At 61.8% G+C, this 27,594-nt stretch overlaps 1 protein-coding gene across 1 annotated transcript; it reads right to left on the reverse strand.

Moving 5' to 3' along the window:
* Positions 1–284: 284 nt before the first annotated feature.
* On the reverse strand, positions 285–25,406 carry GLG1 (golgi glycoprotein 1). The gene is made up of 27 exons (XM_073659846.1): positions 24,982–25,406; positions 12,608–12,640; positions 12,022–12,108; positions 11,680–11,895; positions 11,393–11,596; positions 11,218–11,289; positions 10,934–11,117; positions 10,393–10,607; positions 10,188–10,309; positions 10,014–10,115; positions 9,471–9,624; positions 9,035–9,172; positions 8,873–8,959; positions 8,720–8,782; positions 6,925–7,038; positions 5,706–5,794; positions 5,519–5,636; positions 5,356–5,448; positions 4,421–4,558; positions 4,217–4,340; positions 3,995–4,137; positions 3,192–3,293; positions 2,969–3,076; positions 2,725–2,845; positions 2,404–2,510; positions 2,134–2,297; positions 285–625 (listed from the first exon to the last, which is right to left on the reverse strand). Exons 1-27 carry the CDS (start codon positions 25,255–25,257, stop codon positions 604–606), a joined length of 3,396 nt encoding a protein of 1,131 aa, XP_073515947.1. The 5' UTR covers positions 25,258–25,406; the 3' UTR covers positions 285–603.
* Between the last annotated feature and the right edge of the window lie 2,188 nt (positions 25,407–27,594).

Consider the following 27,594-nt stretch of genomic DNA (forward strand, 5'->3'; position numbering starts at 1 on the left):
GTTATGGCCACCTGTAAGTTGGTCGGAGGAAGCCGGAAGCGGCCAGGGCAGGCCGGAGGGGACAGTGGACTCCGGCAGCGGGTTACCCTTCCCATAGCACAGATGTATGCGGTAGTGTTGGTAGTTGTCAGCAGGAGGCGCCGTGGTCGTCTGACTATCTAATCCCCCCCGTCACACAATCACTCTGTTCCTGCTTCTCATGGTTATCATCCCCCAGTTCGGCACAAGCCCCGCCGCTCTCCTCGTCTTCCCGGTGACCCCGGGCACATGATGGCACAGCCGTGTAGGTAGCATTTTTGTTTTTTATTAAATCTTCCCATTTTCTGTACAGAAAAAAAATGCACATTTTGCCTTGAACATCGGTAACATTTCATTATGACACAGCATGAACAGAATGACGGTATCTATACACAGCGGGGAACCATTTACAGAGGAGATGAGGGTGCGACGCGTTCCCTGTGTGCGGAGGGCTGAGCTCCAGTGTATACGGCACCACCAGAACGGCCGGACAGGACTGAAGGGGTTAAAGCAGTAATGGAGTCGGGGTGCGGGGTGCAGTCCTGGCGTTAGATACAGGAGGGGTTGATTGGAGTCTGAGTGCAGTTAATGGAGCAATCTCCTGTAGCTGATGAAAAGAGGAAAACATTTAGTGAAAGGGTTAAGATCGGAGTCGCCGGCACTGCACTGGTGTCGGGGGCGACACGTCCCTGATGGTCCTGCAATGTGCAGGACGTGACACGACGGCTTCACCTGCCACACTGCAGGTTGTAGCCCCGTCTACAGTGGGTGGAGCGCCCCTCAGAGGCGGAGGCGGCACCTGCACTGACAGGAGTGGAGTGTAAGATGTGCACCGCTGGGGAGAGAAAGAAAAACACCGAAACCAAGGGCTATCCTGGAAGACAAAGGGTTAAGTTAATGCTCTAATGTTGGGGGGGAAAGCGCACTTATACTCCGGCGGTAACGCACCGGCCGTGAGATCCGTCAGTCCTGCAGCAGGTCACATACAGGCAGCAGCCACAGAACCTCCCCGAGCGTCCCCATCCCCACTGCAAACCGTGCCAGCTGCGCCACTACGGGGGGCATTGTGCTCACATTGTGTACGGGGGACCCCGCGCTGCAGCATGGGCACGGTGCTGGTAGAGCGCAGCATCCCCCGCGAGCGTCCAAGCTGGGTACAGTAGTGCAATCACCAGCGGAAGCTGCCGCAGCCGGCGCCGTCCGCGGGGCCCGGGAAGCTGCCGCAGCCGGCGCCGTCCGCGGGGCCCGGGAAGCTGCCGCAGCCGGCGCCGTCCGCGGGGCCCGGGAAGCTGCCGCAGCCGGCGCCGTCCGCGGGGCCCGGGAAGCTGCCGCAGCCGGCGCCGTCCGCGGAGTTCGGGCTGTGGGAGAAGGGGAAACAGAAAGCAGCACAACACCAAGAACAAGAAAGGAACCGATAAATATCAGACATCACAGAGAAGAGTCAGATTAAGACAAAGCGAGGTGAAGGGCACAACCCGGGCCACAGCGGAGAGCAGAGCTTCTGGTGCAATGTGTCAGTCTGGAAGGGGCAGAGGGGAGACCCCAGAGTCATGGCGGCCTCCTCCTGCTGGAGTCATGTAGTCGGGTGAACCGTTGGCGTCCGGTGCAGGAAGGAGCAGTTTGTGTTCAGAGTTTTGGCAGCGCGGCCCCTCGGGCCCCTCTCTTTACAGACCTCCAGGGCTCAGTCTCCATATCTCATGATGGGGTACGCAGAGAGGCTGAGCACGGCTTCCATCTCCGGAGGCGTAGCGGGAAAGTTATCCAGGGCTCCTCTTTCCCCCACCCAAAAAAAGGGAAGAAAAAGTCCACATAATGCAACACGGCACGAGGAGAGAAGGGGCTGTGCAGCCACAGGGGCCGGCGGTCTCCAGTGGAAGTAGCCATGTTGTGGTTCAGGGCAGAACGGATGGAGGAAGCGGGGAGATGGGATGAAGTAAGAGTTGGGGGAGAGGACCCCGTCGTTGCTTCCGGCTCCTCTCCCTCCAGAGTCAGCAGCGCGGGAAGGAGGAGGAGGATGGGATCAAGCTGCATGAGAGCTGTACACATGGACACAGGGCTGCCCCCCGCCCCAGGACCCCCGGCTTCTCACAGCTGCTGCTGAAGGGTCTTCTCTACCTGTCCTTCATCTCTCGTGTCACCCTCTTGGTGATGCGCCCGCAGAGAAGGCCCCCAAAGAATAAGAGGCAAACTCCAAACAAAATGACTGACAGGATGTAATTCTTGGAGGGAGAACTCATCACTTGCATCGCCAATTCCGAGAAGCCGTCTGCCGGGGCCACCTGCGAGAAAACACCAGAGCGGTGAGTGCCGGGCTCCACCGCGACAGCCATCATACAACTGTGCGTCCGGCACGGCGCAGGGGCCCCCCGCCCCAGGTTTCCTCACCTTGGCTGCGTAACTCCACATGTCCAGCCGGTCCTGCAGTCTCTTCTTGCACTCCGGCTGCAGACGGACCATCTTGTCTTGTAATGCTTCGATTAGGCAGGACATCTCTGCGGAGAAGACGGGATGATTACGCCTTAGACAGAGGCGTCGTACAACGGACAACAATCGGAGCAGCTTTGGGAACATTTCCTAACATCTGGTTAAAAAATAAAGCGCAGCCATGCGGTGCAAGCCGCCACCTTCCTGCGGGCGGCGCTGCTCTCCCCATGTGGAGGCGGCTCTGGTAGAGGCGGCTCTGGCAGAGGCGGCTCAGATACTTACGGCGTCCTTTGCCCGGGGGGATGGCGGCACAGTGATGCTTAATATCCAGCGCGCAGGCCGTGTGCAGGACGGGGTCCACGAAGATGTCCGCTTTACTCTCCTTCAGCATGTTCAGAACCTCCTGCCGAAGAAAGGACAGAAGCCGTGAGCAGCAGGACCCTGGAAGCTACACAGACACGGGGGGTCTCCCGGTCATCATGGGGGCGATGACAGGGACACCGCGGCTCTGTGGATTGGAGATTACCTTCTTGCAGCCGGGAGACTTTATTTTCAGCAGGTTCATCTTCAGACACTCCTCCACCTGCCCCGTGGGCTCCTGAGCGGCGGCCTCCTCACCGCACAGCGTGTTAATCTGCAAAACCAGAAGACGATGCCATAAGAAAGGGGGTACGAGGTAACAGAAGCCCCCACAAGGGCAGCCGCATCACAGCCCACACCAATGATTCTGAGAACCCGCCGGCACTCACCTCTTCAGAACACTGGATCTGCAGCTGGGGATCCAGCCGGTAATCCAGTGCCGTCTCCTGGATGATGACCCGAATCTGATCCTCACAGTCTGGAGACAGACGCTGCGCAGACAAAGCGAACTGGTGAGAAGCAGGAAAAAACAGCGGCACCAGCAACGGAGTGTGAGAACGCAGATCTGCCCTGATGCTCAATGTATCAGATGTGGCTCTTCCGTGCATGTATTTGAATTTTACTATTTAATTTGGAACAGGCACAAAGTCCCAGCGGGGGAGTCGGCAGCGGAGGCGCCGGCGTGGAGCCAGCAGAGGATGCGTCGGCTGCAGGCTCAGAGTACATCACAAGGCAGACATGTTAGAAGTGAGGATCGGTGGGGGTGGCGGGGACTGCGCTGTGACCGCCAAGTGAACAATAAGGAGCAGAAATGATGTGTCTTGGAGGAAAGCCGCGCTTAGATGGGCACTTCCGCCCCTTCAGCGGGGTCTCCTGGGAGATTTTGCCTCTTGTGCGGGCATCGAGGTACATGGTGGGGCCTTCTCATCATCCGCACTCGGGAGAAGCCGCTGCCTCTAATGCTCCTTATTGAGGTCAGCGTTTCCATTGTACGACGCCTCGGCTGCTGTCGCCTCCCATTAGATGTTATGGTGCACTGCTCCCATGTGATCTGTGCACTTATTACCTGGCGTCGTGCTCTTCTCTGGAGGCTTTTGGCCACTTGTTGTCATGTACCTAGTATCAGGAGCACTCATCGGTTCCTGGCCATTTTGGTCTTCGGCCCAGGACGGCGTCGTCGCTCCTTACTCACCTGGTCGGCGTACTTCAGCTTTAGGCAGGAGATGACTTTCCCCTCCAGCTCGGTGTCATCTTGGGCGCCGTTCAGGATGGTCTGGCAGAATTTGGGGATATCGGCTTTGCAGGACTTGCGGAGCACGGGATTCAGGCGATAATCTGTCAGAACAGAGGAGGGCGGTTATGTGGTGGTCTGAGGAGCCAGAGCTGCGGTCAGGGGGGACGCCATCACACTGACCTGTGTTCTGGGTGATCTGCCGCTTTGTGATCATCTGTTTACATTTGGGGTCCATGGTCTCCGTGTTCTTGTTCTGCTTCAGACACAGCAGGATGTTCTTGGGGTCCGTATCACTGCAAAACCTCTGAGGAGACCCAACAGACTCGTTACCAGGTGCTCCATGGACAGTAACCCTCATCCTCCCCGCAGCCTCCGGGCTCTCACCTTGATCATCTGCTTGCAGACCCTCATCAGCGTGTAATCCAGTTCAGGATCCATCATCTCCGTCTCCTGGAGCTTGAAGACTTTCTGATGACAAGACGAGGTCAGCTGCTTCTTATTTTCCTTCAGACACTCAATGATCTGCAATAAAGGGGTAAAATCTGATCAGTAAGAGGAGGCGGCGGCGCGGCAGAGAGGAGGAGGAAGAGGCGGCGGCACGGCAGAGAGGAGGAGGAAGCGGCGGCGGCACGGCAGAGAGGAGGAGGAAGCGGCGGCGGCACGGCAGAGAGGAGGAGGAAGAGGCGGCGGCACGGCAGAGAGGAGGAGGAAGCGGCGGCGGCACGGCAGAGAGGAGGAAGAGGCGGCGGCACGGCAGAGAGGAGGAGGAAGCGGCGGCGGCACGGCAGAGAGGAGGAGGAAGCGGCGGCGCGGCAGAGGGGAGGAGGAAACGGCGGCGGCGCAGCAGAGGGGAGGAGGAAGCGGCGGCGGCGCGGCAGAGGGGAGGAGGAAGCGGCGGCGCGGCAGAGGGGAGGAGGAAGCGGCGGCGCGGCAGAGGGGAGGGGGAGGAGGAAGCGGCGGCGCGGCAGAGGGGAGGAGGAAGCGGCGGCGCGGCAGAGAGGAGGAGGTGGAAGCAGCGGCGCGGCAGAGAGGAGGAGGAGGAAGCGACGGCGGCGCTGCAGAGAGGAGGAGGAGGAAGCGACGCCGGCGCTGCAGAGAGGAGGAGGAGGAAGCGACGGCGGCGCTGCAGAGAGGAGGAGGAGGAAGCGACGGCGGCGCTGCAGAGAGGAGGAGGAGGAAGAGAAGGCGGCGCGGCAGAGAGGAGGAGGAGGAAGAGAAGGCGGCGCGGCAGAGAGGAGGAGGAGGCGGCGGCGCTGCAGAGGAGGCGGCGGCGGCGCTGCAGAGGAGGAGGAGGCGGCGGCGCGGCAGAGAGGTCTCACCTGAGCATTTCCAAAGGGCACGTTGGGGCACAGGGAGGTGATGTCGGTCTTGCAGGAGTCATACAGTTTGGGCTCCAGGCGGATGTCCTCGGACTGTGGAAGGAGGAGCGTTATTACTATATAATGACTGGGGGGACACGTCCTCTGCTCGGCGGTCTCTCACCATCTCCAGCTCCTCCACGCGCAGCTGCTTCCGGCACTTTAAGGACACCCTCTGCTCCTTCAGGTCCTGCAGGGTGTCGTTCCGGACTGTGGTGCTGAGGCAGATGACGACGTCCACCCTGTGGGGGAGACAGCGGGGTCAGGGGGCGCTCACACCCAGCAGTAGGGGTTTGGGCACGGGCACTCACTTCTGCTTAATGTTGGGGCACAGCTTCAGCACGTCCTCCTTGCACGCCATCTTAAACTTGTAGGAGAAGCGGAAGTCTTTCATTTGTATCTAAAGGGAAGAACAAGGAATGACAATATTCCTGGAACGTTCTTCTTGTGGGGGGGCGGGGGACACCGCAATGGAGCCACGACAGACCCAGTACTCCGGGATACAGATACACCGCCCAACATTTCCCCACACAAGGAAAGTACAAGAGGCTAAAGCTTTTATCAAATGCTTTGATATTTTATCTACATAGGACCGGGCTCTTGCTCAAAAAAATTGAGATAAATAATTGCAAAATCCATCGATTCTGCTGCGTTGTTCCATTGCAGAGATATTCACATTGGCTTCTTCTGTAGCTCAGTATGTGACATCTCTGCTTGTAGCACAACTGGGCGTGTCCTCAGCCTCCTCTGGGGTGTGAGCCATCACCCCCTCCCTCACAGGCCCGGCCAATCACAGCTTAGCAGCGTCTGGCTTAGCTTCTGAGCTGTGATTGGCTGCGTCTGGGAGGTGGAGAGGTGGTAGAACACGCCCCAGAGGCTGAGGACACGCCCAGTTGTGCTACAATCAGAGATGTCACATACTGCACTCCAGAAGAAACCAATGTGAATATCTCTGCAATGGAGCGACGCAGACCAAAACTGAAAAAAGCGGCAGAAACAAGGGAGCACTGGGAGTTTTACAAGGCATTTATCAATTCTTTTGACTCTTTCAGTCACTCCTGAGGATGAACGTTTATTGTATAATCTTGCCATTTTTCTGAAATGTGTCTACAAATGCAAAATGAGATCCATTTGTAGACCACGGGACTCCAGGAACGTGGTGCAATAGAGGGTCCTGCCCCTTGTAGCAGAAGACCTCGGCCCGCGGGTGTGAGATTCAGCTGAGATTACCGGCAGTGAGCCATGTACCACGTCGGCCGCCCGATACTCCGTCGTACCACGCCATGCTTCCCACGTGACGTCTGCTCGGTAGGTAGCGATGGCTGCACGGATTCCTGTCCACCGTCTGGCTGTATGACGCACACGTATGTACGGAGTCTGCCTGTCCGTCCTGTAGGACATCTCACATGTCCGTCATACACGGCTCACTCTGGATAGTGAACAGCTAATCGCACACGAGGCCGAGCTCTTCTGACATGAGAGAAACGGCAGAAAGATGGAACAAGTGTGGATCGGTCTGGGGGAACGTACCAGCTGGAAGTGGGTGACGCCAACCGCGCACTTCTCGTTCATCTCCTTCTGATGCTTGTTCTGGATCAAACACTCCATCAGATCCCCCGAGTCAATCTGATTATCAGCCGACTCCTAGCAGACAGATGAAGAGTCAGATGCATCCATCCCCCTGGCCCATCACCAAGCCGAGTCCCTGGATCAGAGGTGCCCAACGTCACGCTGATCCCGGAGAGACGTCGGGCCCCACAATATTGACATGCAGTGCTCGTACAAGCTGCCGCACCCCGTCAGTCCCCGCCCCCCCCCCCCCCCATCTCCCTTCGGTCCCGGCTTTCGTCCCCGTACGTCTCCCTTCGGTCCCGGCTTTCGTCCCCGTACGTCTCCCTTCGGTCCCGGCTTTCGTCCCCGTACGTCTCCCTTCGGTCCCGGCTTTCGTCCCCGTACGTCTCCCTTCGGTCCCGGCTTTCGTCCCCGTACGTCTCCCTTCGGTCCCGGCTTTCGTCCCCGTACGTCTCCCTTCGGTCCCGGCTTTCGTCCCCGTACGTCTCCCTTCGGTCCCGGCTTTCGTCCCCGTACGTCTCCCTTCGGTCCCGGCTTTCGTCCCCGTACGTCTCCCTTCGGTCCCGGCTTTCGTCCCCGTACGTCTCCCTTCGGTCCCGGCTTTCGTCCCCGTACGTCTCCCTTCGGTCCCGGCTTCCGTCCCCGTACGTCTCCCTTCGGTCCCGGCTTCCGTCCCCGTACGTCTCCCTTCGGTCCCGGCTTCCGTCCCCGTACGTCTCCCTTCGGTCCCGGCTTCCGTCCCCGTACGTCTCCCTTCGGTCCCGGCTTCCGTCCCCGTACGTCTCCCTTCGGTGCCGGCTTCCGTCCCCGTACGTCTCCCTTCGGTGCCGGCTTCCGTCCCCGTACGTCTCCCTTCGGTGCCGGCTTCCGTCCCCGTACATCTCCCTTCGGTGCCGGCTTCCGTCCCCGTACATCTCCCTTCGGTGCCGGCTTTCGTCCCCGTACATCTCCCTTCGGTGCCGGCTTCCGTCCCCGTACATCTCCCTTCGGTGCCGGCTTCCGTCCCCGTACATCTCCCTTCGGTGCCGGCTTCCGTCCTCGTACATCTCCCTTCGGTGCCGGCTTTCGTCCCCGTACATCTCCCTTCGGTGCCGGCTTTCGTCCCCGTACATCTCCCTTCGGTGCCGGCTTTCGTCCCCGTACATCTCCCTTCGGTGCCGGCTTTCGTCCCCGTACATCTCCCTTCGGTGCCGGCTTCCCTCCCCGTACATCTCCCTTCGGTGCCGGCTTTCGTCCCCGTACATCTCCCTTCGGTCCCGGCTTTCGTCCCCGTACATCTCCCTTCGGTCCCGGCTTTCGTCCCCGTACATCTCCCTTCGGTCCCGGCTTTCGTCCCCGTACATCTCCCTTCGGTCCCGGCTTTCGTCCCCGTACGTCTCCCTTCGGTCCCGGCTTTCGTCCCCGTACATCTCCCTTCGGTCCCGGCTTTCGTCCCCGTACATCTCCCTTCGGTCCCGGCTTTCGTCCCCGTACATCTCCCTTTGGTCCCGGCTTTCGTCCCCGTACATCTCCCCTCGGTCCCGGCTTCCCTCCCCGTATGTCTCCCTTCGGTCCCGGCTTCCCTCCCCGTACGTCTCCCTTCGGTCCCGGCTTCCCTCCCCGTACATCTCCCTTCGGTCCCGGCTTCCCTTCTGAACTTATGTCGGTCAGACAGGATGTGCACATTAGACGATCGCCCGGTCCTGACAATCCCCAGTTCTGCCCAAATTATAGACGAGCGGCCGGCCCCCCCGCACCCGACCAGCAGACCTACGTGGCAGTATCCCTGGATGATGGGCTCGCACGCTCTCATCAGAAGAGTCTCGATCTGGATGTCCTGGAAGCAGAAAACACAAAGGTGGATGCAGTAACCACAATCCATGGCCTGGCTCCTGATGATGGCGTCAGGGTCATGAATGGTCCTCACCTCCGACTCCAGCTCCGTAAGATTCCCCACGATCTCCCTGCATTCAGGAACCAGTTCTTCCAGGTGATCCTGCAGACACTCCAGCTCCTAAGACGACATACATGGGTCAAAGTGCCGGCGGCGGGTCAGAGCACCAGCCCCATCAGGACAGCGGCCCCTCACCTGTCCCGTCTCCGTCTTCTCGTTGCACCACTTCCCCAGCTCCGTCATGCATTTTGCCTGCATGGCGGGATCCAGCTTCACATCCAGCGCCCTCTGGTGGAGGATACGCTGCACTTCAGCGCGGCACTCGCGAGATAACTGCATGGATAGGAGATCTTTAGGCAGATGGAGAAGATTTTGGGAACCATATGAGCCAAGTACAATCACAGTATGAGACACGTCACATATTTTGCACCAAAATCTTGGGAGACATCAATAATTTTAGGACCAAACTCAGGTCCAAATCCTACATGATATAAAGAGGAGGATGGGGGTGATTGTCACAGACCAGTCCCAGAAGCCTCTGTATTACAGGGGGCCACTGAATCCATGGGCGCAGGGCCGGCATCCCTGGTGGGTAAAGCTTAGTATCTCCAGGGCGCACAGCAAGACTCACCCTGCGCCCCTGCTCCTCCGTGCGGTAGGCGTGCCGATACAGGCAGGAGAAGATGGCCCCCGCCGGCATGTTCTCATTGGTCTCATTCCAGCCGTGTGCGTAGCATAACCGGGAGGCGTCACCCTGACATTTCCTGTACAAAACGGGATCCAACCTGGCAAAGAGAGCAAGGATCAGTGTAGTGTCGGCAGCATGCGGAGGCCCCCGACCCCCCACCCGAGCAGGTGGCCGCGGGCAGGAGGACCACCCCTCAACCCCGAGCAGGTGGCCGCGGGCAGGAGGACCACCGATCAACCCCGAGCAGGCGGCCGCGGGCAGGAGGACCGCCCCTCAACCCAGAGCAGGCGGCCGCGGGCAGGAGGACCACCCCCCACCCCTCCGAGCAGGAGGACCACCCCTCAACCCCGAGCAGGCGGCCACGGGCAGGAATCCACCCCCACCCCCAAGCAGGCGGCCGCGGGCAGGAGGACCACCCCCCACCCCCGAGCAGGCGTCCGCAGGCAGGAGTCCACCCCCCACCCCCCGGGCAGGCGGCCATCTTACTTCCAGTCCCGGGAGATGAAGTACTGCAACTCCAGCAGACGGTGCTCACACTGCTCCACCATCTTCTCTGTATACAGGTGCTCCATAAGACACGACAGGATCCTGCGGAGAGAGGAGGCAGTCAGCGCTCAGCCGCGCTCCCGAGTGACCCCGTCCCGGCACGCAGCCACTCACATGGGATCTCCGGAGCGGATGTGCTTGCAGGCCGTCTGGATGACAGATTCGCAGGCCTCGTTCAGAGCGCGGTCTATCCGATAATCCGAGGCCGGGTCGGTCTCCTGCACCAATGTCTGTAACTGTGGGAGGAGAGGCAGGCATTGATGATGACTGGAGCAGACAGATCCACAGACCACCTCACTACACGGGACAAGGAGCTCACCGCCTGCTGGCACTTCTCGGCTATATTCCCCTTTTCCCCGCGCACAACCTTCATCAGGCAGTGCAGGGTGCGGCCCTTCCGGTGCAGGCCGGAGCAGTGGTGCTCGATCTCCCCGCGGCAGCTCAGGATAATCTCCGGGCTCAGAGAGAAGTCCTCCATTAACATCCGCCGATAATCCAGCATCTCGCCCTGGCACTCGCTGCTCACCTGGCGTCCTAGAGAAAGAGACCAGGCCGGGGCCCGGGGTCAGGAAGGAACATCAGGAGCCATTTATCCCTTTACAGGTGAGGCATAAAGACCCTGCCGGCGTCATGAGTGGCCGTGGTGCCCGGTCTGTGCTCGGGCCATCTATACGTGTCAGGGCTGCAGGACTCGGGATCTACATCTAGGGGGACATATTACTGTGCAGCACGCTGTACTATAATGTGAGCATTCATCGCCTCATCCAACCAGCGGCACAGACTCCGCAGTGATGGCGCCACCACTGATAGACAGAGAGCGGACGATCCATCACAGTCTAAGGGCCAATGTGAGATCGCACCTCTATGCACCGCAGACTCCAGGCACAGCAGCAGGTAGGAGAGCCGGGCCTCCCGGGAGCGGGGATGGTTCTCCACACTGCAGCGATACTTCTTCAGGTCGGCCTTACAAGACTTGGCCAGCGAGTAACTGACCTTGTAGTCCTGAGCAATCAGCTTCTGGCGGGTGGTCAGGGCATCGCGGCACTGCAGGGGAAACGGACAATCATTCCACTGCGGCAAATAAGGACAGACGGCACAAAAGCCTGGAGGCGGCGAGGCCGGAGGCCAGAGGGCGTACACTCACCCGCTCACTCATGGACTCCTCAAACTTGTGGTTGAACAGACACTTGTAAACTCTTCCTTCTCCAGCCTGGACCTGATCACAAAACAAGAAGAAGAATCAAGCGGTGCTGACCCCGGGCCGGCAGAGGAAGAAGAAGCAGCCCCCATGGCCGTGTCTCCAGAGGACGATCACTTACAGTTTCACAGAACCGCTCCCGGTCGTCTCGGCAGGCAAAGTACAGGTGTCTGTCCAGATGGAAGTCGTCGGAGGAGAGCTCGGCCACGCGCATTATGGACTGCTTGCACTTGTCAGAGATGCGGCTCTGGGGATCGGTCTCCTCGGCTTCCTTTACGATGGCCTTCTCCAAACAAGCGACCACCTCGCCCTGAGAATGAGGGTCCTGTGTGCAGAGAAGCCACCGTATTATTGAGGATATATTGCCCCAGCGGAGCTCATTGGACAATATCAGACAGCAGCGCTCACCTTGTCTCCAGGCCGGATACTGCCGCACTTCAGAGCATTAATCTCAGTTCTGCAGTCCTCCATGAAGCCACAGATCAGGCGGTAATCGCTGTAGATGATCGCAGCCATCTTAGTGATGTACTGGTGGCACTGGTATTCTGTGATATTCACACGATGATCCACCAGACAGGAGACCACGTAGCCCTTCCCGGGAGTCTCCTCCGCACATTCCTTCAGCTGAAAGCAAAGCCAAGAAGCAGGTGACATCACTGACCCGTGATCCTGCCCCGACCGATTCCACCCGTGATCCCACCCATGATCTCCAGCCTGCAAACAGCAGTGTGTCCAGACGGGAGCGCTCACCAAGGACAGAGTGGACTTGCAGATCTCTTTGGCCACAGACTCAAATTTAATGTCTTTTGTCAGGTTCAGTTTAAAGTTCCAGAGAAGCTGAAAAACAAGAAGAAAAGAAATCAGAAACAGCAGCGGTGAAACGCCCGCGGGTCCGAGAAAGCCGGGCGGCGGCCCGCGGGTCCGAGAAAGCCGGGCGGCGGCCCGCGGGTCCGAGAAAGCCGGGCGGCAGCTGCATTACCACAATCACACATCACCGGAGCAATTACAGCTCCTTGCAACGACCTAAGGGTCCGGGGGGACGGGAGAAGGGTCTGCACATTGGGCTACAGCAGGACATAGAAGGACTCCTGCTCCCAATCCCATCAGTGATGCAAGGTAATGGCTGTGTATATGGAAGTATACAGGTATCGTCTACACACCTATAGGATATGTCACAGCTGGGGGACCTCAACTGAACGACCCCCGAGGACGCATTCACCTATTATAGGGGCTGAAAGAGGAACAAACAATGACAGAAGGGAGTGTATAGAGCAGGAGGGATTCCCATACACGGCAGACACGTGCGGTATACGCGGTGTCTACGCACAACACTTACGTGGTTACAGTCTGATGAGATCTCACTGTCCGCCTGTAAAGAAAGAGAAACCCATTATTATCGCACTGACGGGAACGATCCTGCGGCTTCTCTGCAGAACATCCTGTTATTATATGTCGGGACGGATGCAACCAGCGAGTAACAGCGGAGCACCAGCAACGTGACACCTCGATACAAGGCAGCGGCCCTCATACTGGAGCGGAGGGGATCAGACCCAGAGAATGCTGCAGGGTACAGACTGATGGCACGGACCCCCGGCTTCCAGGTGGGCTAGTGATTGCCAGACATGTTGGGCGGTTGCAGCTCAGATCGTGCCCCCAATAATGACCCCGTATAGGGGGCACGGTGACACGTTCCCGTCCCAGTGGGCAGAGCGGGCACATGCCACCAGGCATCTCCAACGATGAGATGAATCACCCTACAAATATCTACATGACACCCAGCGCCATGACAAGGGTGCAGGGGGCCCCCGGGCCGAGCAGCACAGATCTGGCACATGTGTAGGGGCGGCACGACCTCGATATAACGCTACGTGGCAGAGCATTGTGACGCTCAGCATTGTGTCCCGCAGCAGGGTATAACAATGCCGGGCATCCATCTCCTGTGACTGCCTGCCACGTGCACGCTAAGGCGGACATCCGGCTCAGATACCAGGATCACCATCAACGCCCTCTACAGGCCGCAGGGCAGCGGTGCCAGGCGGGAGGGGACGGCAGCACCGGCATATTGTACAGCTCCATACAGATCTGCACACAGGCGGCCCGAGAGAAAGACTCCCATCATCCAAACATGAGGGACAGGGGAGTCACAAGGAGGTCTACTGAGGACTAAGGCAACCGCAGGATGCCGAACTCTGACAATCACCAGAACTGTGTCCCCCAGCAGCCAGCCACGTCCCGCGCCCCCAGCAGCCAGCCACGTCCCGCGCCCCCAGCAGCCAGCCACGTACCGCGCCCCCAGCAGCCAGCCACGTCCCGCGCCCCCAGCAGCCAGCCACGTCCCGCGCCCCCAGCAGCCAGCCACGTCCCGCGCCCCCAGCAGCCAGCCACGTCCCGCGCCCCCAGCAGCCAGCCACGTCCCGCGCCCCCAGCAGCCAGCCACGTCCCGCGCCCCCAGCCACGTCCCGCGCCCCCAGCAGCCAGCCACGTCCCGCGCCCCCAGCAGCCAGCCACGTCCCGCGCCCCCAGCCACGTCCCGCGCCCCAAGCCGCCAGCCACGTCCCGCGCCCCCAGCCGCCAGCCACGTCCCGCCCCCCCAGCCGCCAGCCACGTCCCGCCCCCCAGCAGCCAGCCACGTCCCGCCCCCCCAGCAGCCAGCCACGTCCCGCCCCCCCCAGCAGCCAGCCACGTCCCGCCCCCCCAGCAGCCAGCCACGTCCCGCGCCCCCAGCCACGTCCCGCGTCCCCAGCAGCCAGCCACGTCCCGTCCCCCCAGCAGCCAGCCACGTCCCGCGCCCCCAGCAGCCAGCCACGTCCCGTCCCCCCAGCAGCCAGCCACGTCCCGCCCCCCCAGCCACGTCCCGCCCCCCCAGCAGCCAGCCACGTCCCGCGCCCCCAGCAGCCAGCCACGTCCCGCGCCCCCAGCAGCCAGCCACGTCCCGCGCCCCCAGCAGCCAGCCACGTCCCGCGCCCCCAGCAGCCAGCCACGTCCCGCGCCCCCCAGCAGCCAGCCACGTCCCGCGCCCCCCAGCAGCCAGCCACGTCCCGCGCCCCCCAGCAGCCAGCCACGTCCCGCGCCCCCCAGCAGCCAGCCACGTCCCGCGCCCCCCAGCAGCCAGCCACGTCCCGCGCCCCCAGCAGCCAGCCACGTCCCGCGCCCCCCAGCAGCCAGCCACGTCCCGCGCCCCCCAGCAGCCAGTCACGTCCCGCGCCCCCCAGCAGCCAGCCACGTCCCGCGCCCCCCAGCAGCCAGCCACGTCCCCCTATACACCCCCCACTATTTCATCTCTTCACTCTGGGGGTGATGAGGGGCGGCACCGTGCTACCTAGCTGCTCGCCTCCTCCTCCACCAGCTCAGTAATCTGGCAGTGAGGGGCTGAGTAATACCAGCAGATTAACCACGAGCACAAGAGGGGTCACTAAGGACCCCCAAGAGCAGAGCAGCAGCCCACCAGCATTAAGTGCACTCCCATATGTCCACAAGGCATGGTAGACACATGGGGCCCACGGCTGCGGCCGATCTGATGGGGGCAGCCGCCTCCACACAGTGAGCGGCACTTGGAGGGGCCATGGTAACAGCGGCGCCGCTCCTCCTGCACCGTCCGGTCAGCGCCGCGTCCTCCAGAGATCACCGCTGTATAATTACAGCTCCGCTATTCCCCGCGGGTTTCTTTTTCTGTCTTATGTGATTTGGAAGAGCTGCACCCAGCAGACTACGCAGGGAGTGTGGGCACCGGACATGGCGCAGGGTTGTGGTGTCCTGGCCACGTCTGTAAATAGCCCTGTGTACTCTGCAGGGTGGTCACGCCCGGTCCGTGCCCGCTGTGTGCAGCATGTGCAAAGGGAGGGAATCACTCCCATCATTTCTACAGTGTCTGCAACCTGCTGTGTACACTCCACGCTCACTGAACGAGTGTGGTGGACTCTTCTGACAACTGATCACCAGACCCTGCGACCTCTGCCCCCAGTGCACCCGGAGCACAGATATCACATGCACAGACCGGGGCAGCGCAGGGTTTCCAGACAAGTCTTGGCATATCGGGCCCAGGAGAAGGCAGCTGTGCCCCCAGAGCAGGACATGGAGGGGCGCTCTGCAGACGAGGGGGTGGAGGGGAACAGTAACCGGCCAGCAGCAGCCTCAGCTCCTGCACATACAGACCCGCCAGAGGTAGGGAAGAGGTTAATTATCCCCAGACAGGTCACACCCCATGAGGGCAACCTGACACAGGTGACACCGCTGGGGGGGGGCGACGACTACTCCATGGCACCAGCAGAGCCCCCTCCTAAGAGATCAGTCGCAGACGAGACCTCAGACGCTGATCACCAGGAAGGTCAACACCGATCCCGGGTCCGACTACAAACGGCAGAGCAGGCGATGGGGCAGCCGATACAGCGCCGTCACCCAGAGCAGGCGAAGGGGCAGCCGATACAGCGCCGTCACCCAGAGCAGGCGACGGGGCAGCCGATACAGCGCCGTCACCCAGAGCAGGCGACGGGGCAGCCGATACAGCGCCGTCACCCAGAGCAGGCGACGGGGCAGCCGATACAGCGCCGTCACCCAGAGCAGGCGACGGGGCAGCCGATACAGCGCCGCCACCCAGAGCAGGCGACGGGGCAACCGATACAGCGCCGCCACCCAGAGCAGGCGACGGGGCAACCGATACAGCGCCGCCACCCAGAGCAGGCGACGGGGCAACCGATACAGCGCCGCCACCCAGAGCAGGCGACGGGGCAACCGATACAGCGCCGCCACCCAGAGCAGGCGACGGGGCAACCGATACAGCGCCGCCACCCAGAGCAGGCGACGGGGCAACCGATACAGCGCCGCCACCCAGAGCAGGCGACGGGGCAACCGATACAGCGCCGCCACCCAGAGCAGGCGACGGGGCAACCGATACAGCGCCGCCACCCAGAGCAGGCGACGGGGCAACCGATACAGCGCCGCCACCCAGAGCAGGCGACGGGGCAACCGATACAGCACCGTCACCCAGAGCAGGCGACGGGGCAACCGATACAGCGCCGTCACCCAGAGCAGGCGACGGGGCAACCGATACAGCGCCGTCACCCAGAGCAGGCGACGGGGCAACCGATACAGCGCCGTCACCCAGAGCAGGCGACGGGGCAACCGATACAGCGCCGTCACCCAGAGCAGGCGACGGGGCAACCGATACAGCGCCGTCACCCAGAGCAGGCGACGGGGCAACCGATACAGCGCCGTCACCCAGAGCAGGCGACGGGGCAACCGATACAGCGCCGTCACCCAGAGCAGGCGACGGGGCAACCGATACAGCGCCGTCACCCAGAGCAGGCGACGGGGCAACCGATACAGCGCCGTCACCCAGAGCAGGCGACGGGGCAACCGATACAGCGCCGTCACCCAGAGCAGGCGACGGGGCAACCGATACAGCGCCGTCACCCAGAGCAGGCGACGGGGCAACCGATACAGCGCCGTCACCCAGAGCAGGCGACGGGGCAACCGATACAGCGCCGTCACCCAGAGCAGGCGACGGGGCAACCGATACAGCGCCGTCACCCAGAGCAGGCGACGGGGCAACCGATACAGCGCCGTCACCCAGAGCAGGCGACGGGGCAACCGATACAGCGCCGTCATCCAGAGCAGGCGACGGGGTAACCGATACAGCGCCGTCACCCAGAGCAGGCGACGGGGTAACCGATACAGCGCCGTCACCCAGAGCAGGCGACGGGGTAACCGATACAGCGCCGTCACCCAGAGCAGGCGACGGGGTAACCGATACAGCACCATCACCTAGAGCAGGGGACAGGGCAACCGATACAGCGCCGTCACCCAGAGCAGGCGACGGGGCAACCGATACAGCGCCGTCACCCAGAGCAGGCGACGGGGTAACCGATACAGCACCCTCACCTAGAGCAGGGGACAGGGCAACCGATACAGCGCCGTCACCCAGAGCAGGCGACAGGGCAACCGATACAGAGCCGTCACCCAGAGCAGGCGACGGGGCAGCCGATACAGCGCCGTCACCCAGAGCAGGCGACGGGGTAACCGATACAGAGCCGTCACCTAGAGCAGGCGACGGGGCAACCGATACAGAGCCGTCACCTAGAGCAGGGGACGGGGCAGCCGATACAGCGCCGTCACCTACAGCAGGGGACGGGGCAACCCATACAGCGCCATCACCTAGAGCAGGGGACAGGGCAACCGATACAGCGCCGCCACCCAGAGCAGGCGACGGGGCAACCGATACAGCGCCGTCACCCAGAGCAGGCGACGGGGCAGCCGATACAGCGCCATCACCTAGAGCAGGGGACGGGACAACCGATACAGCGCCGTCACCCAGAGCAGGCGACGGGGTAACCGATACAGAGCCGTCACCTAGAGCAGGGGACGGGGCAACTGATACAGAGCCATCACTCAGAGCAGAGGACAGGGCACTGGACTAGCGAAAGGGGCACACAATAACTGCCGGGCTCGTACAAGATAGAGTCGCCAGCGTACGCCAGACCGACCCCTGCCAGCGCCAACCTGAGAATTACCAATGCCAGACCAATCCCCACCAGAGGCAACCCCGGAACTAACCCCACCATTGCCAGATCGACCCCCACCAGTGCCAACATCAGACTGGCTACCACCACCCACACCAGTGTGAACCCCGTAACTACCAAAGCACACCAATCCCACCCCTTGCAGTGTCAAACCCGGAACTACTCCCACTGCCAGACCGAACCCCACCAGCACCCATAACTTCCCAGACCAACCCCCCACCAATCCTAAAACTACCTCCACCAGTGCCAGACTGACCCCCATACCCCCATCAGCAACAATCCATAACTACTCCCACCATGCATCAATCCCTGATCGACTGCCCACCCCCTGCCAGCCCCCGAAACTACCCCCCATCCCGTCAATGTTAGCCCCATAACCACCCGCACCCCTTTCATCCAGGGAAACACAAACCTCTGCAGTGACTATAACCATTAGCCACCGCACCTGACCCCGGACAGGGGGACCCCGCTCCTGCCGGCTATACCCCGAGAACCAGGGAATGATGCACAACAGACACGAGGTTCAGGGGACAGGATCAGTCAGAAGACGAGATGGAGCTGTACTGAATACGGGGGTGGTAATAGCTCAGCGGCAGCACACTGCGGGGTACACAGCACCTATAGTATTTGGGGGGCACCACTACAAGCGTATTGGGGTGCAGGGGAACGTGATGTTACACCAGTATATTGTTGTGTAAGGAGGGGGGGGGCAGCATCTCAGGAGGCAGAACACTGCACAGCACGTGGAGTTACACAGTCAGGGCTGATGGAGACGTCCATGGATCACAGCAAGTGCGGGGCGCAGTATGAGGGGCCACAGCATGTGGGGGGGGGGGTTACACAAGGACATGGCCTTTCCTGGGGACTATGAGGGGCTCAGTATTTTGAGGGGTTCATACTACAAGGAGTATGTATGAGCACTGTTCAGGAGAGGGGGTCCGCATCTCGAGACGAACGGGCATGTCTCGGTGCACACTATCCGGGAGGAGTGGGGGGGGGGCTGGGAATTTGTCTTGGGGTGCATTGTCATGGGGTGGGGGGCGTCAGTCAGTATCCCGGGGCTGATGGGGGGGGGGGTGTCAGTCAGTATCCCGGGGCTGATGGGGGGGCGTCAGTCAGTATCCCAGGGCTGATGGGGGGGGGGGTGTCAGTCAGCATCCCGGGGCTGATGGGGGGGGGGGGGGCGTCAGTCAGCATCCCGGGGCTGATGGGGGGTGTCAGTCAGTATCCCGGGGCTGATGGGGGGGGGGGGGGGTGTCAGTCAGCATCCCGGGGCTGATGGGGGGGGGGGGGTGTCAGTCAGCATCCCGGGGCTGATGGGGGGGGGGGGGGTGTCAGTCAGTATCCCAGGGCTGATGGGGGCGGGGGGTGTCAGTCAGCATCCCGGGGCTGATTGGGGGGGGGTGTCAGTCAGCATCCCGGGGCTGATGGGGGGGGGTGTCAGTCAGTATCCCGGGGCTGATGGGGGGGGGGGGGGGGGTGTCAGTCAGTATCCCGGGGCTGATGGGGGGGGCGTCAGTCAGTATCCCGGGGCTGATGGGGGGGGGGTGTCAGTCAGTATCCCCAGGGCTGATGGGGGCGGGGTGTCAGTCAGCATCCCGGGGCTGATTGGGGGGGGGTGTCAGTCAGCATCCCGGGGCTGATGGGGGGGGGTGTCAGTCAGTATCCCGGGGCTGATGGGGGTCAGTCAGTATCCGGGGCTGATGGGGGGGGGGGGGGGGGTGTCAGTCAGTATCCCGGGGCTGATGGGGGGGGGGGGGGTGTCAGTCAGTATCCCAGGGCTGATGGGGGGGGGTGTCAGTCAGCATCCCGGGGCTGATGGGGGGGTGTCAGTCAGTATCCCGGGGCTGATGGGGGGGGGGGGTGTCAGTCAGCATCCCGGGGCTGATGGGGGGGGGGGGGGTGTCAGTCAGTATCCCGGGGCTGATGGGGGGGGGGGTGTCAGTCAGTATCCCGGGGCTGATGGGGGGGGGGTGTCAGTCAGTATCCCGGGGCTGATGGGGGGGGGGGGGGGGGTGTCAGTCAGTATCCCAGGGCTGATATGGGGGAGGGGGGAGGGGTGTCAGTCAGTATCCCGGGGCTGATGGGGGGGGGGGGGGTGTCAGTCAGTATCCCAGGGCTGATTTGGGGGAGGGGGGGGGGTGTCAGTCAGCATCCCGGGGCTGATGGGGGCGGGGTGTCAGTCAGTATCCCGGGGCTGATGGGGGGGGGGGGGGGGTGTCAGTCAGTATCCCGGGGCTGATGGGGGGGGGGGGGGGGGTGTCAGTCAGTATCCCAGGGCTGATGGGGGCGGGGTGTCAGTCAGCATCCCGGGGCTGATGGGGGGGGGGGGGGTGACAGTCAGTATCCCAGGGCTGATTTGTGGGAGGGGGGGGGGGGTGTCAGTCAGTATCCCGGGGCTGATGGGGGCGGGGTGTCAGTCAGTATCCCGGGGCTGATGGGGGGGGGGGGTGTCAGTCAGTATCCCGGGGCTGATGGGGGGGGGTGTCAGTCAGTATCCCAGGGCTGATTTGGGGAGGGGGGGGGGGTGTCAGTCAGTATCCCGGGGCTGATGGGGGGGGGGGTGTCAGTCAGTATCCCGGGGCTGATGGGGGGGTGTCAGTCAGTATCCCAGGGCTGATTTGGGGGAGGGGGGGGGGGGGGGGTGTCAGTCAGTATCCCGGGGCTGATGGGGGGGGGGGGGTGTCAGTCAGTATCCCGGGGCTGATTTGGGGAGGGGGGGGGGGGGGGGTGTCAGTCAGTATCCCGGGGCTGATGGGGGGGGGGGGTGTCAGTCAGTATCCCGGGGCTGATGGGGGGGGGGGGGGGGTGTCAGTCAGTATCCCAGGGCTGATTTGGGGGAGGGGGGGGGGGGTGTCAGTCAGTATCCCGGGGCTGATGGGGGGGGGGGTGTCAGTCAGTATCCCGGGGCTGATGGGGGGGGGGGGGGGGGTGTCAGTCAGTATCCCGGGGCTGATGGGGGGGGGGGGGTGTCAGTCAGTATCCCGGGGCTGATGGGGGGGGGGGGGGGGGGGGGTGTCAGTCAGTATCCCGGGGATGATTGGATCCTGGGGCTGAAGGAGGGGAGGGGGGGGGGGGCGATCAGTATCCCGGGGCTGATTTGGGGGGTTGTCAGTCAGCATCCCGGGGCTGATGGGGGGGGGCGTCAGTCAGTATCCCGGGGCTGATTTGGGGGGGGTGTCAGTCAGCATCCCCGGGGCTGATGGGGGGGGGGGGGGGGGCGTCAGTCAGTATCCCGGGGCTGATGGGGGGGGGGCGTCAGTCAGTATCCCGGGGCTGATGGGGGGGGGGGCGTCAGTCAGTATCCCGGGGCTGATGGGGGGGGGGGCGTCAGTCAGTATCCCGGGGCTGATGGGGGGGGGGCGTCAGTCAGTATCCCGGGGCTGATGGGGGGGGGGGGGTGTCAGTCAGTATCCCGGGGCTGATGGGGGGGGGGGTGTCAGTCAGTATCCCGGGGCTGATGGGGGGGGGGGGTGTCAGTCAGTATCCCGGGGCTGATGGGGGGGGGGGGGGGGTGTCAGTCAGTATCCCAGGGCTGATTTGGGGGAGGGGGGGGGGGGGTGTCAGTCAGTATCCCGGGGATGATTGGATCCTGGGGCTGAAGGAGGGGGGGGGGGGCGATCAGTATCCCGGGGCTGATTTGGGGGGGGGGTGTCAGTCAGTATCCCGGGGCCGATTTGGGAGGGGGTGTCAGTCAGTATCCCGGGGCAGATTTGGGAGGGGGTGTCAGTCAGTATCCCGGGGCTGATGGGGGGGGGGGGACGACGTCAGTCAGTATCCCGGGGCTGATGGGGGGGCACAGTCAGTATCCCAGGACTGATTTGGGGGAGGGGGGGGGGTGTCAGTCAGTATCCCGGGGCTGATTTGGGAAGGGGTGCCAGTCAGTATCCCGGGGGCCGATTTGGGAAGGGGTGCCAGTCAGTATCCCGGGGGCCGATTTGGGAGGGGGTGCCAGTCAGTATCCCGGGGCCGATTTGGGAGGGGGTGCCAGTCAGTATCCCGGGGGCCGATTTGGGAGGGGGTGCCAGTCAGTATCCCGGGGGCCGATTTGGGAGGGGGTGTCAGTCAGTATCCCGGGAGCCGATTTGGGAGGGGGTGTCAGTCAGTATCCCGGGGGCCGATTTGGGAGGGGGTGCCAGTCAGTATCCCGGGGGCCGATTTGGGAGGGGGTGTCAGTCAGTATCCCGGGGGCCGATTTGGGAGGGGGTGCCAGTCAGTATCCCGGGGGCCGATTTGGGAGGGGGTGTCAGTCAGTATCCCGGGAGCCGACTTGGGAGGGGGTGCCAGTCAGTATCCCGGGGGCCGACTTGGGAGGGGGTGTCAGTCAGTATCCCGGGGCCGACTTGGGAGGGGGTGCCAGTCAGTATCCCGGGGCCGACTTGGGAGGGGGTGCCAGTCAGTATCCCGGGGCTGATTTAGGGGGGGGGGGGGGGTGTCAGTCAGTATCCCGGGGCTGATTTAAGGGGGGGGGGTGTCAGTCAGTATCACGGGGCTGATTTGGGGGGGGGGGGGTGTCAGTCAGTATCCCGGGGCTGATTTAGGGGGGGGGGGGTGCCAGTCAGTATCCCGGGGCCGACTTGGGAGGGGGTGCCAGTCAGTATCCCGGGGCCGACTTGGGAGGGGGTGCCAGTCAGTATCCCGGGGCCGACTTGGGAAGGGGTGCCAGTATCCCGGGGCGCGTCAGTCAGGATCCCGGGGTGGGGGGCGTCAGTCAGGATCCCGGGGTGGGGGGCGTCAGTCAGGATCCCGGGGTGGGGGGCGTCAGTCAGGATCCCGGGGTGGGGGGCGTCAGTCAGGATCCCGGGGTGGGGGGCGTCAGTCAGGATCCCGGGGTGGGGGGCGTCAGTCAGGATCCCGGGGTGGGGGGCGTCAGTCAGGATCCCGGGGTGGGGGGCGTCAGTCAGGATCCCGGGGTGGGGGGCGTCAGTCAGGATCCCGGGGTGGGGGGCGTCAGTCAGGATCCCGGGGTGGGGGGTGTCAGTGTTCGGGGGGTCTCCATCTCCCGGGGTGGGGGGGCGTCAGTCAGTATCCCGGGGTGGAGGGTGTCAGTGTTTGGGGGGCTTCATATTCCGGGGTGGGGGGGGGCGTCAGTCAGGATCCTGGGGTGGAGGGTGTCAGTGTTTGGGGTGCTCCAAGTCCCAGGGTAGGGGGGGCGTCTGTTTGGGGGGCTCCATATTCCGGCGTGGGGGGTGTCAGTGTTTGGGGGGCTCCATGTCCCTGGGTGGGGGACGTCAGTGTCCCGGGGTAGGGGGCATCAGTGTTTGCGGGGCTCCATATTCTGGGGTGGGGGGTGTCAGTGTTTGGAGGGCTTCATATTCCAGGATGGTGGGGTGTCAGTGTTTGGGGGGCTCCATGTTCCAGGGTGTGGGGGTGTCAGTGTTTGGGGGCATCAGTCAGTATCCCAGGGTGGGGGGTGTCAGTGTTTGGTGGGCATCAGTGTTTGGGGGGCTCCATATCCTGGGGTGGGGGGGTGTCAGTGTTTGGGGGGCTCCATATCTCAGGGTGGGGGGGGGGCAGTGTTTGGGGGGCTCCATATTCCGGGTTGGGGGGCGTCAGTCAGTATCCCGGGGTGGGGGGCGTGAGTGTTTGAGGGGCTCCATATTCCGGGGTGGGGGGCGTCAGTCAGTATCCAGGGGTGGGGGGCGTGAGTGTTTGGGGGGCGTCAGTCAGTATCCAGGGGTGGGGGGCGTCAGTGCTTGGGGGGGCTCCATATTCCGGGGTGGGGGCGTCAGTCAGTATCCCGGGGTGGGGGGTGTCAGTGTTTGGGGGGCTCCATATTCCGGGTTGGGGGGCGTCAGTCAGTATCCAGGGGTGGGGGGTGTCAGTGTTTGGGTGGCTCCATATTCTGGGGTGGGGGGCGTCAGTCAGTATCCAGGGGTGGGGGGCGTCAGTGCTTGGGAGGCTCCATATTCTGGGGTGGGGGGTGTCAGTGTTTGGGGGGCTCCATATTCCGGGGTGGGGGGCGTCAGTCAGTATCCAGGGGTGGGGGGCGTCAGTGCTTGGGGGGCTCCATATTCCGGGGTGGGGGCGTCAGTCAGTATTTGGGGGGCTCCATATTCCGGGTTGGGGGGCGTCAGTCAGTATCCCGGGGTGGGGGGTGTCCGTGTTTGGGAGGCTCCATATTCTGGGGTGGGGGGCGTCAGTCAGTATCCCGGGGTGGAGGGTGTCAGTGTTTGGGGGGCTCCATATTCCGGGTTGGGGGGCGTCAGTCAGTATCCCGGGGTGGGGGGGGTCAGTGTTTGGGGGGCTCCATATTCCAGGTTGGGGGGCGTCAGTGTTTGGGAGGCTCCATATTCTGGGGTGGGGGGTGTCAGTGTTTGGGGGGCTCCATATTCCGGGTTGGGGGGCGTCAGTCAGTATCCCGGGGTGGGGGGCGTGAGTGTTTGGGGGGCTCCATATTCCGGGGTGGGGGGCGTCAGTCAGTATCCAGGGGTGGGGGGCGTGAGCGTTTGGGGGGCTCCATATTCCGGGGTGGGGGGCGTCAGTCAGTATCCCGGGGTGGGGGGTGTCAGTGTTTGGGGGGCTCCATATTCCGGGTTGGGGGGCGTCAGTCAGTATCCCGGGGTGGGGGGTGTCAGTGTTTGGGAGGCTCCATATTCTGGGGTGGGGGGGTGTCAGTGTTTGGGGGGCTCCATATTCCGGGGTGGGGGGCGTCAGTCAGTATCCAGGGGTGGGGGGCGTCAGTGTTTGGGGGGCTCCATATTCCGGGTTGGGGGGCGTCAGTCAGTATCCCGGGGTGGGGGGTGTCAGTGTTTGGGAGGCTCCATATTCTGGGGTGGGGGGTGTCAGTGTTTGGGGGGCTCCATATTCCGGGGTGGGGGGGGTGTCAGTGTTTGGATGGCTCCATATTCCGGGGTGGGGGGGGTGTCAGTGTTTGGGGGGCTCTATATTCCGGGGTGGGGGGGGTGTCTGTTTGGGGGGCTCCATATTCCGGGGTGGGGGGGGTGTCAGTGTTTGGAGGGCTCCATATTCCGGGGTGGGGGGGGTGTCAGTGTTTGGGGGGCTCCATATTTCGGGGTGGGGGGGGTGTCAGTGTTTGGGGGGCTCCATATTCCGGGGTGGGGGGGGGGTGTCTGTTTGGGGGGCTCCATATTCCGGGGTGGGGGGGGTGTCAGTGTTTGGAGGGCTCCATATTCCGGGGTGGGGAGTGTCAGTGTTTGGGGGGCTCCATATTCCGGGGTGGGGGGCTCCTCACCTCCCGCACGTCCTGCAGACACTCCAGCACGGCCAGGTTGTTGTTCCAGGCGTTCTTGGGGCAGATGCGGGTGATGTCCTCCCTGCAGGCCTCTTCCTCTATCAGTCTGATGCCGGGGAGTCTGCGGGGCTGGGAGGCCGCAGGCTGAGCCGCTCCGGCCCCGGCGCCCGCCTCCGCTCCAGCCCCCTCAGCCCGGACCCTCGGGCACATGAGCAGAGGCAGCACCGCGCTCGCCACCAGCCAGCACCACAGCCGGACACGTCCGCAGGCCGCCATCTTGGAATCAGCCAGTCACGGAGCAGCAGGCGCGTCACTGTGCACCGGGCACTACGGAGACGCGCACGTCACCACAGCCGTCTACGTCAGCACGTCACCGCCGGATTAGCTGCGCCGCCGCCTCTGCCCGCATCCACTATGGCGTCTGCTGGTTCCTGACGTCTTGAGGACGAAGAGGAGGAGCTTCAACGTCTGCAGCGTAGGCGCCAGTCACAGGTGAGGACGAGACTCCAGAAAGATGGCGGCTACTGACACAGGCGACACGGCGCAGAGGTGACGTCACGGAGACTGCGCCAGAAAGACCCCAATAAGAAGCTGCTTCACCCCCATAGGTCACATAGGTCCCCCGTACCTCCCCCTCAAGCCACGGCTCCACTATCAGTATTTTTTCTCAGGAGTGGGTGATAAATGTAGAATTGGTGACTTGTTTCTATTCTACCTTTTCTCTGATTGTTCCTCACCTGGTTTTGGCACCTGAGAAAAAATACTGACCGAATACTGAGCAAATACTGATAGCGGGGCCGTGGCCTCAGCAGCAGGCCTGCAGTGGGGTTGGGGCTCCTCTCACATTAGCAGTGGTCCCGCTGTGGTCGGGGGTCTTCGCCGTGGATACACTGAGCTCGGTGGGGGCTGTGGTGAGGATTCGGTCTTGTTCACACATTAGACGTCTTCCCTCAGATATTTCAGTATCGGAGCACGGGGTTAATGTCGTCCCTCAGCAAACACTCCTGGCATTTATATCCATTGTGACTGGAGGGTGCAGAGCGCTGTGCCCACTCACACCGACAGGGGGCGCAGACAGGACCCCGCACACCTGCAGCCCCTGATACCGGGAGCGCTGCGGCTGTTACTCAGGTTATAAAGCCTCAGCATTTCTACATCTCTTTTTGACGTCACCATGTTGGGTACAATCTTAGTAACGTAGGTAGAATAAAGACCTCGGTCCCTCCAGTTCACCCTTCCTCCCCCTATTGTACTCACTACACAAACTTACGAACAGGGACTAGGCCTCACAATGTATTATTATTACCACCATTTTTATTATTGCTGCACTATTACAGTTAAAAAGCCTTAGTTACTTAACGGTAACAGGATTTTTCAGAACCCATGACAGCACCACGAGAGAGGGGATCCGCCCACCCAGGACAGGAAAACTACAGGCTCAAAGGGCGGCCCCTCTCTCCCGCCTCAGTTGGTTTAGAGAGCATGAGAAGACCGCCAAGGTTAATACGACAACAACAATCAAATTTAATAATACCATGCTTATTTCCCTTTTCTTTTTTTAATCACCAGACACCTATAAGAGTAAGTTTATAATGAACTTAAAGGGAATGCTCCCAGCACATGCAGGGAGGGAATATAAGGGTGCCGCCAATATCCCGTTATTGGTAAGTAACTAAGACTTTATTCAATCACCCATGACAGCACCACGAGAGAATTGCAGGGATTGAACATTCGAGGGAGGGACCAGAGCATGGAGCACCCTTCTCCCAAAGGTGAGATGGGCAGAGACACCCAAATCTAGGCTATGGTGGCTGTAAAAAGTAGAGGGAGAGGACCAGGCAGCGGCCTTACATATCTCCTCCATGGAGACGTCCGTCTTCTCCGCCCAGGAGGTCGCCACGGCCCAAGTGGAATAGGCTCTCAGACCTTCCAGCACTTCCTCACCACTTGATGAATAGGCGAGAGCGCTGGCATCCCTTATGCACCTGGCAATAGTGGGTTTCAAGGCCCTACACCCTTTCCTAACAGCCTGGTGACATACAAAAGGGACCTATCTTTCCTGCAATCATTAGTGACTGAAAGATACTTTATTACACCTCTCCTAACGTCTAACGTGTGTAAATTTTCCTCCTTTTGAATTTTTTGGATTGGAGCAAAAGGACGGCAAACCTAGCTCCTGAGTCCTATGTAAGGGGGTTGCTACCGGACCCGGCCTGTCATCTAATATTTGAGTAAAAGGTGGGACCGTAGACAGGTCTTGGATGTCACTAACTCTTCTGGCCAAAGTTAACACAACCAGAAGAACAGTTTTAAGAGAAATTATTTTAAGGGTTGCTGAATCTAAGGGTACAAATGGCGAATTGGTCAACGCTGTCAAGGCCAAGTTCAAGTCCGATGGCATCAGATTAGCCTTAGCAATGGGTCTAGATCTAAAGGATGCCTTAATAAACCCCGAGACCCAGTAATTTCCTACCAAATCGCAGCTAAATAAAGCCCCAAGAGCCGACACCTGAACCTTTAAGGTGAACCTTTTGGGATAACCCCAATTCAAGGCCTTTCTGTAGGAACTCTTAAGATTTACCTATAGGTGCTCCATCCTCAACTTTGGCTTCT

The sequence above is a fragment of the Phyllobates terribilis genome, unplaced genomic scaffold (genome assembly GCF_046119375.1).
Source record: "Phyllobates terribilis strain yellow unplaced genomic scaffold, ASM4611937v1 Scaffold_14__1_contigs__length_39327217, whole genome shotgun sequence".
Taxonomy (NCBI): Eukaryota; Metazoa; Chordata; class Amphibia; order Anura; family Dendrobatidae; genus Phyllobates; species Phyllobates terribilis.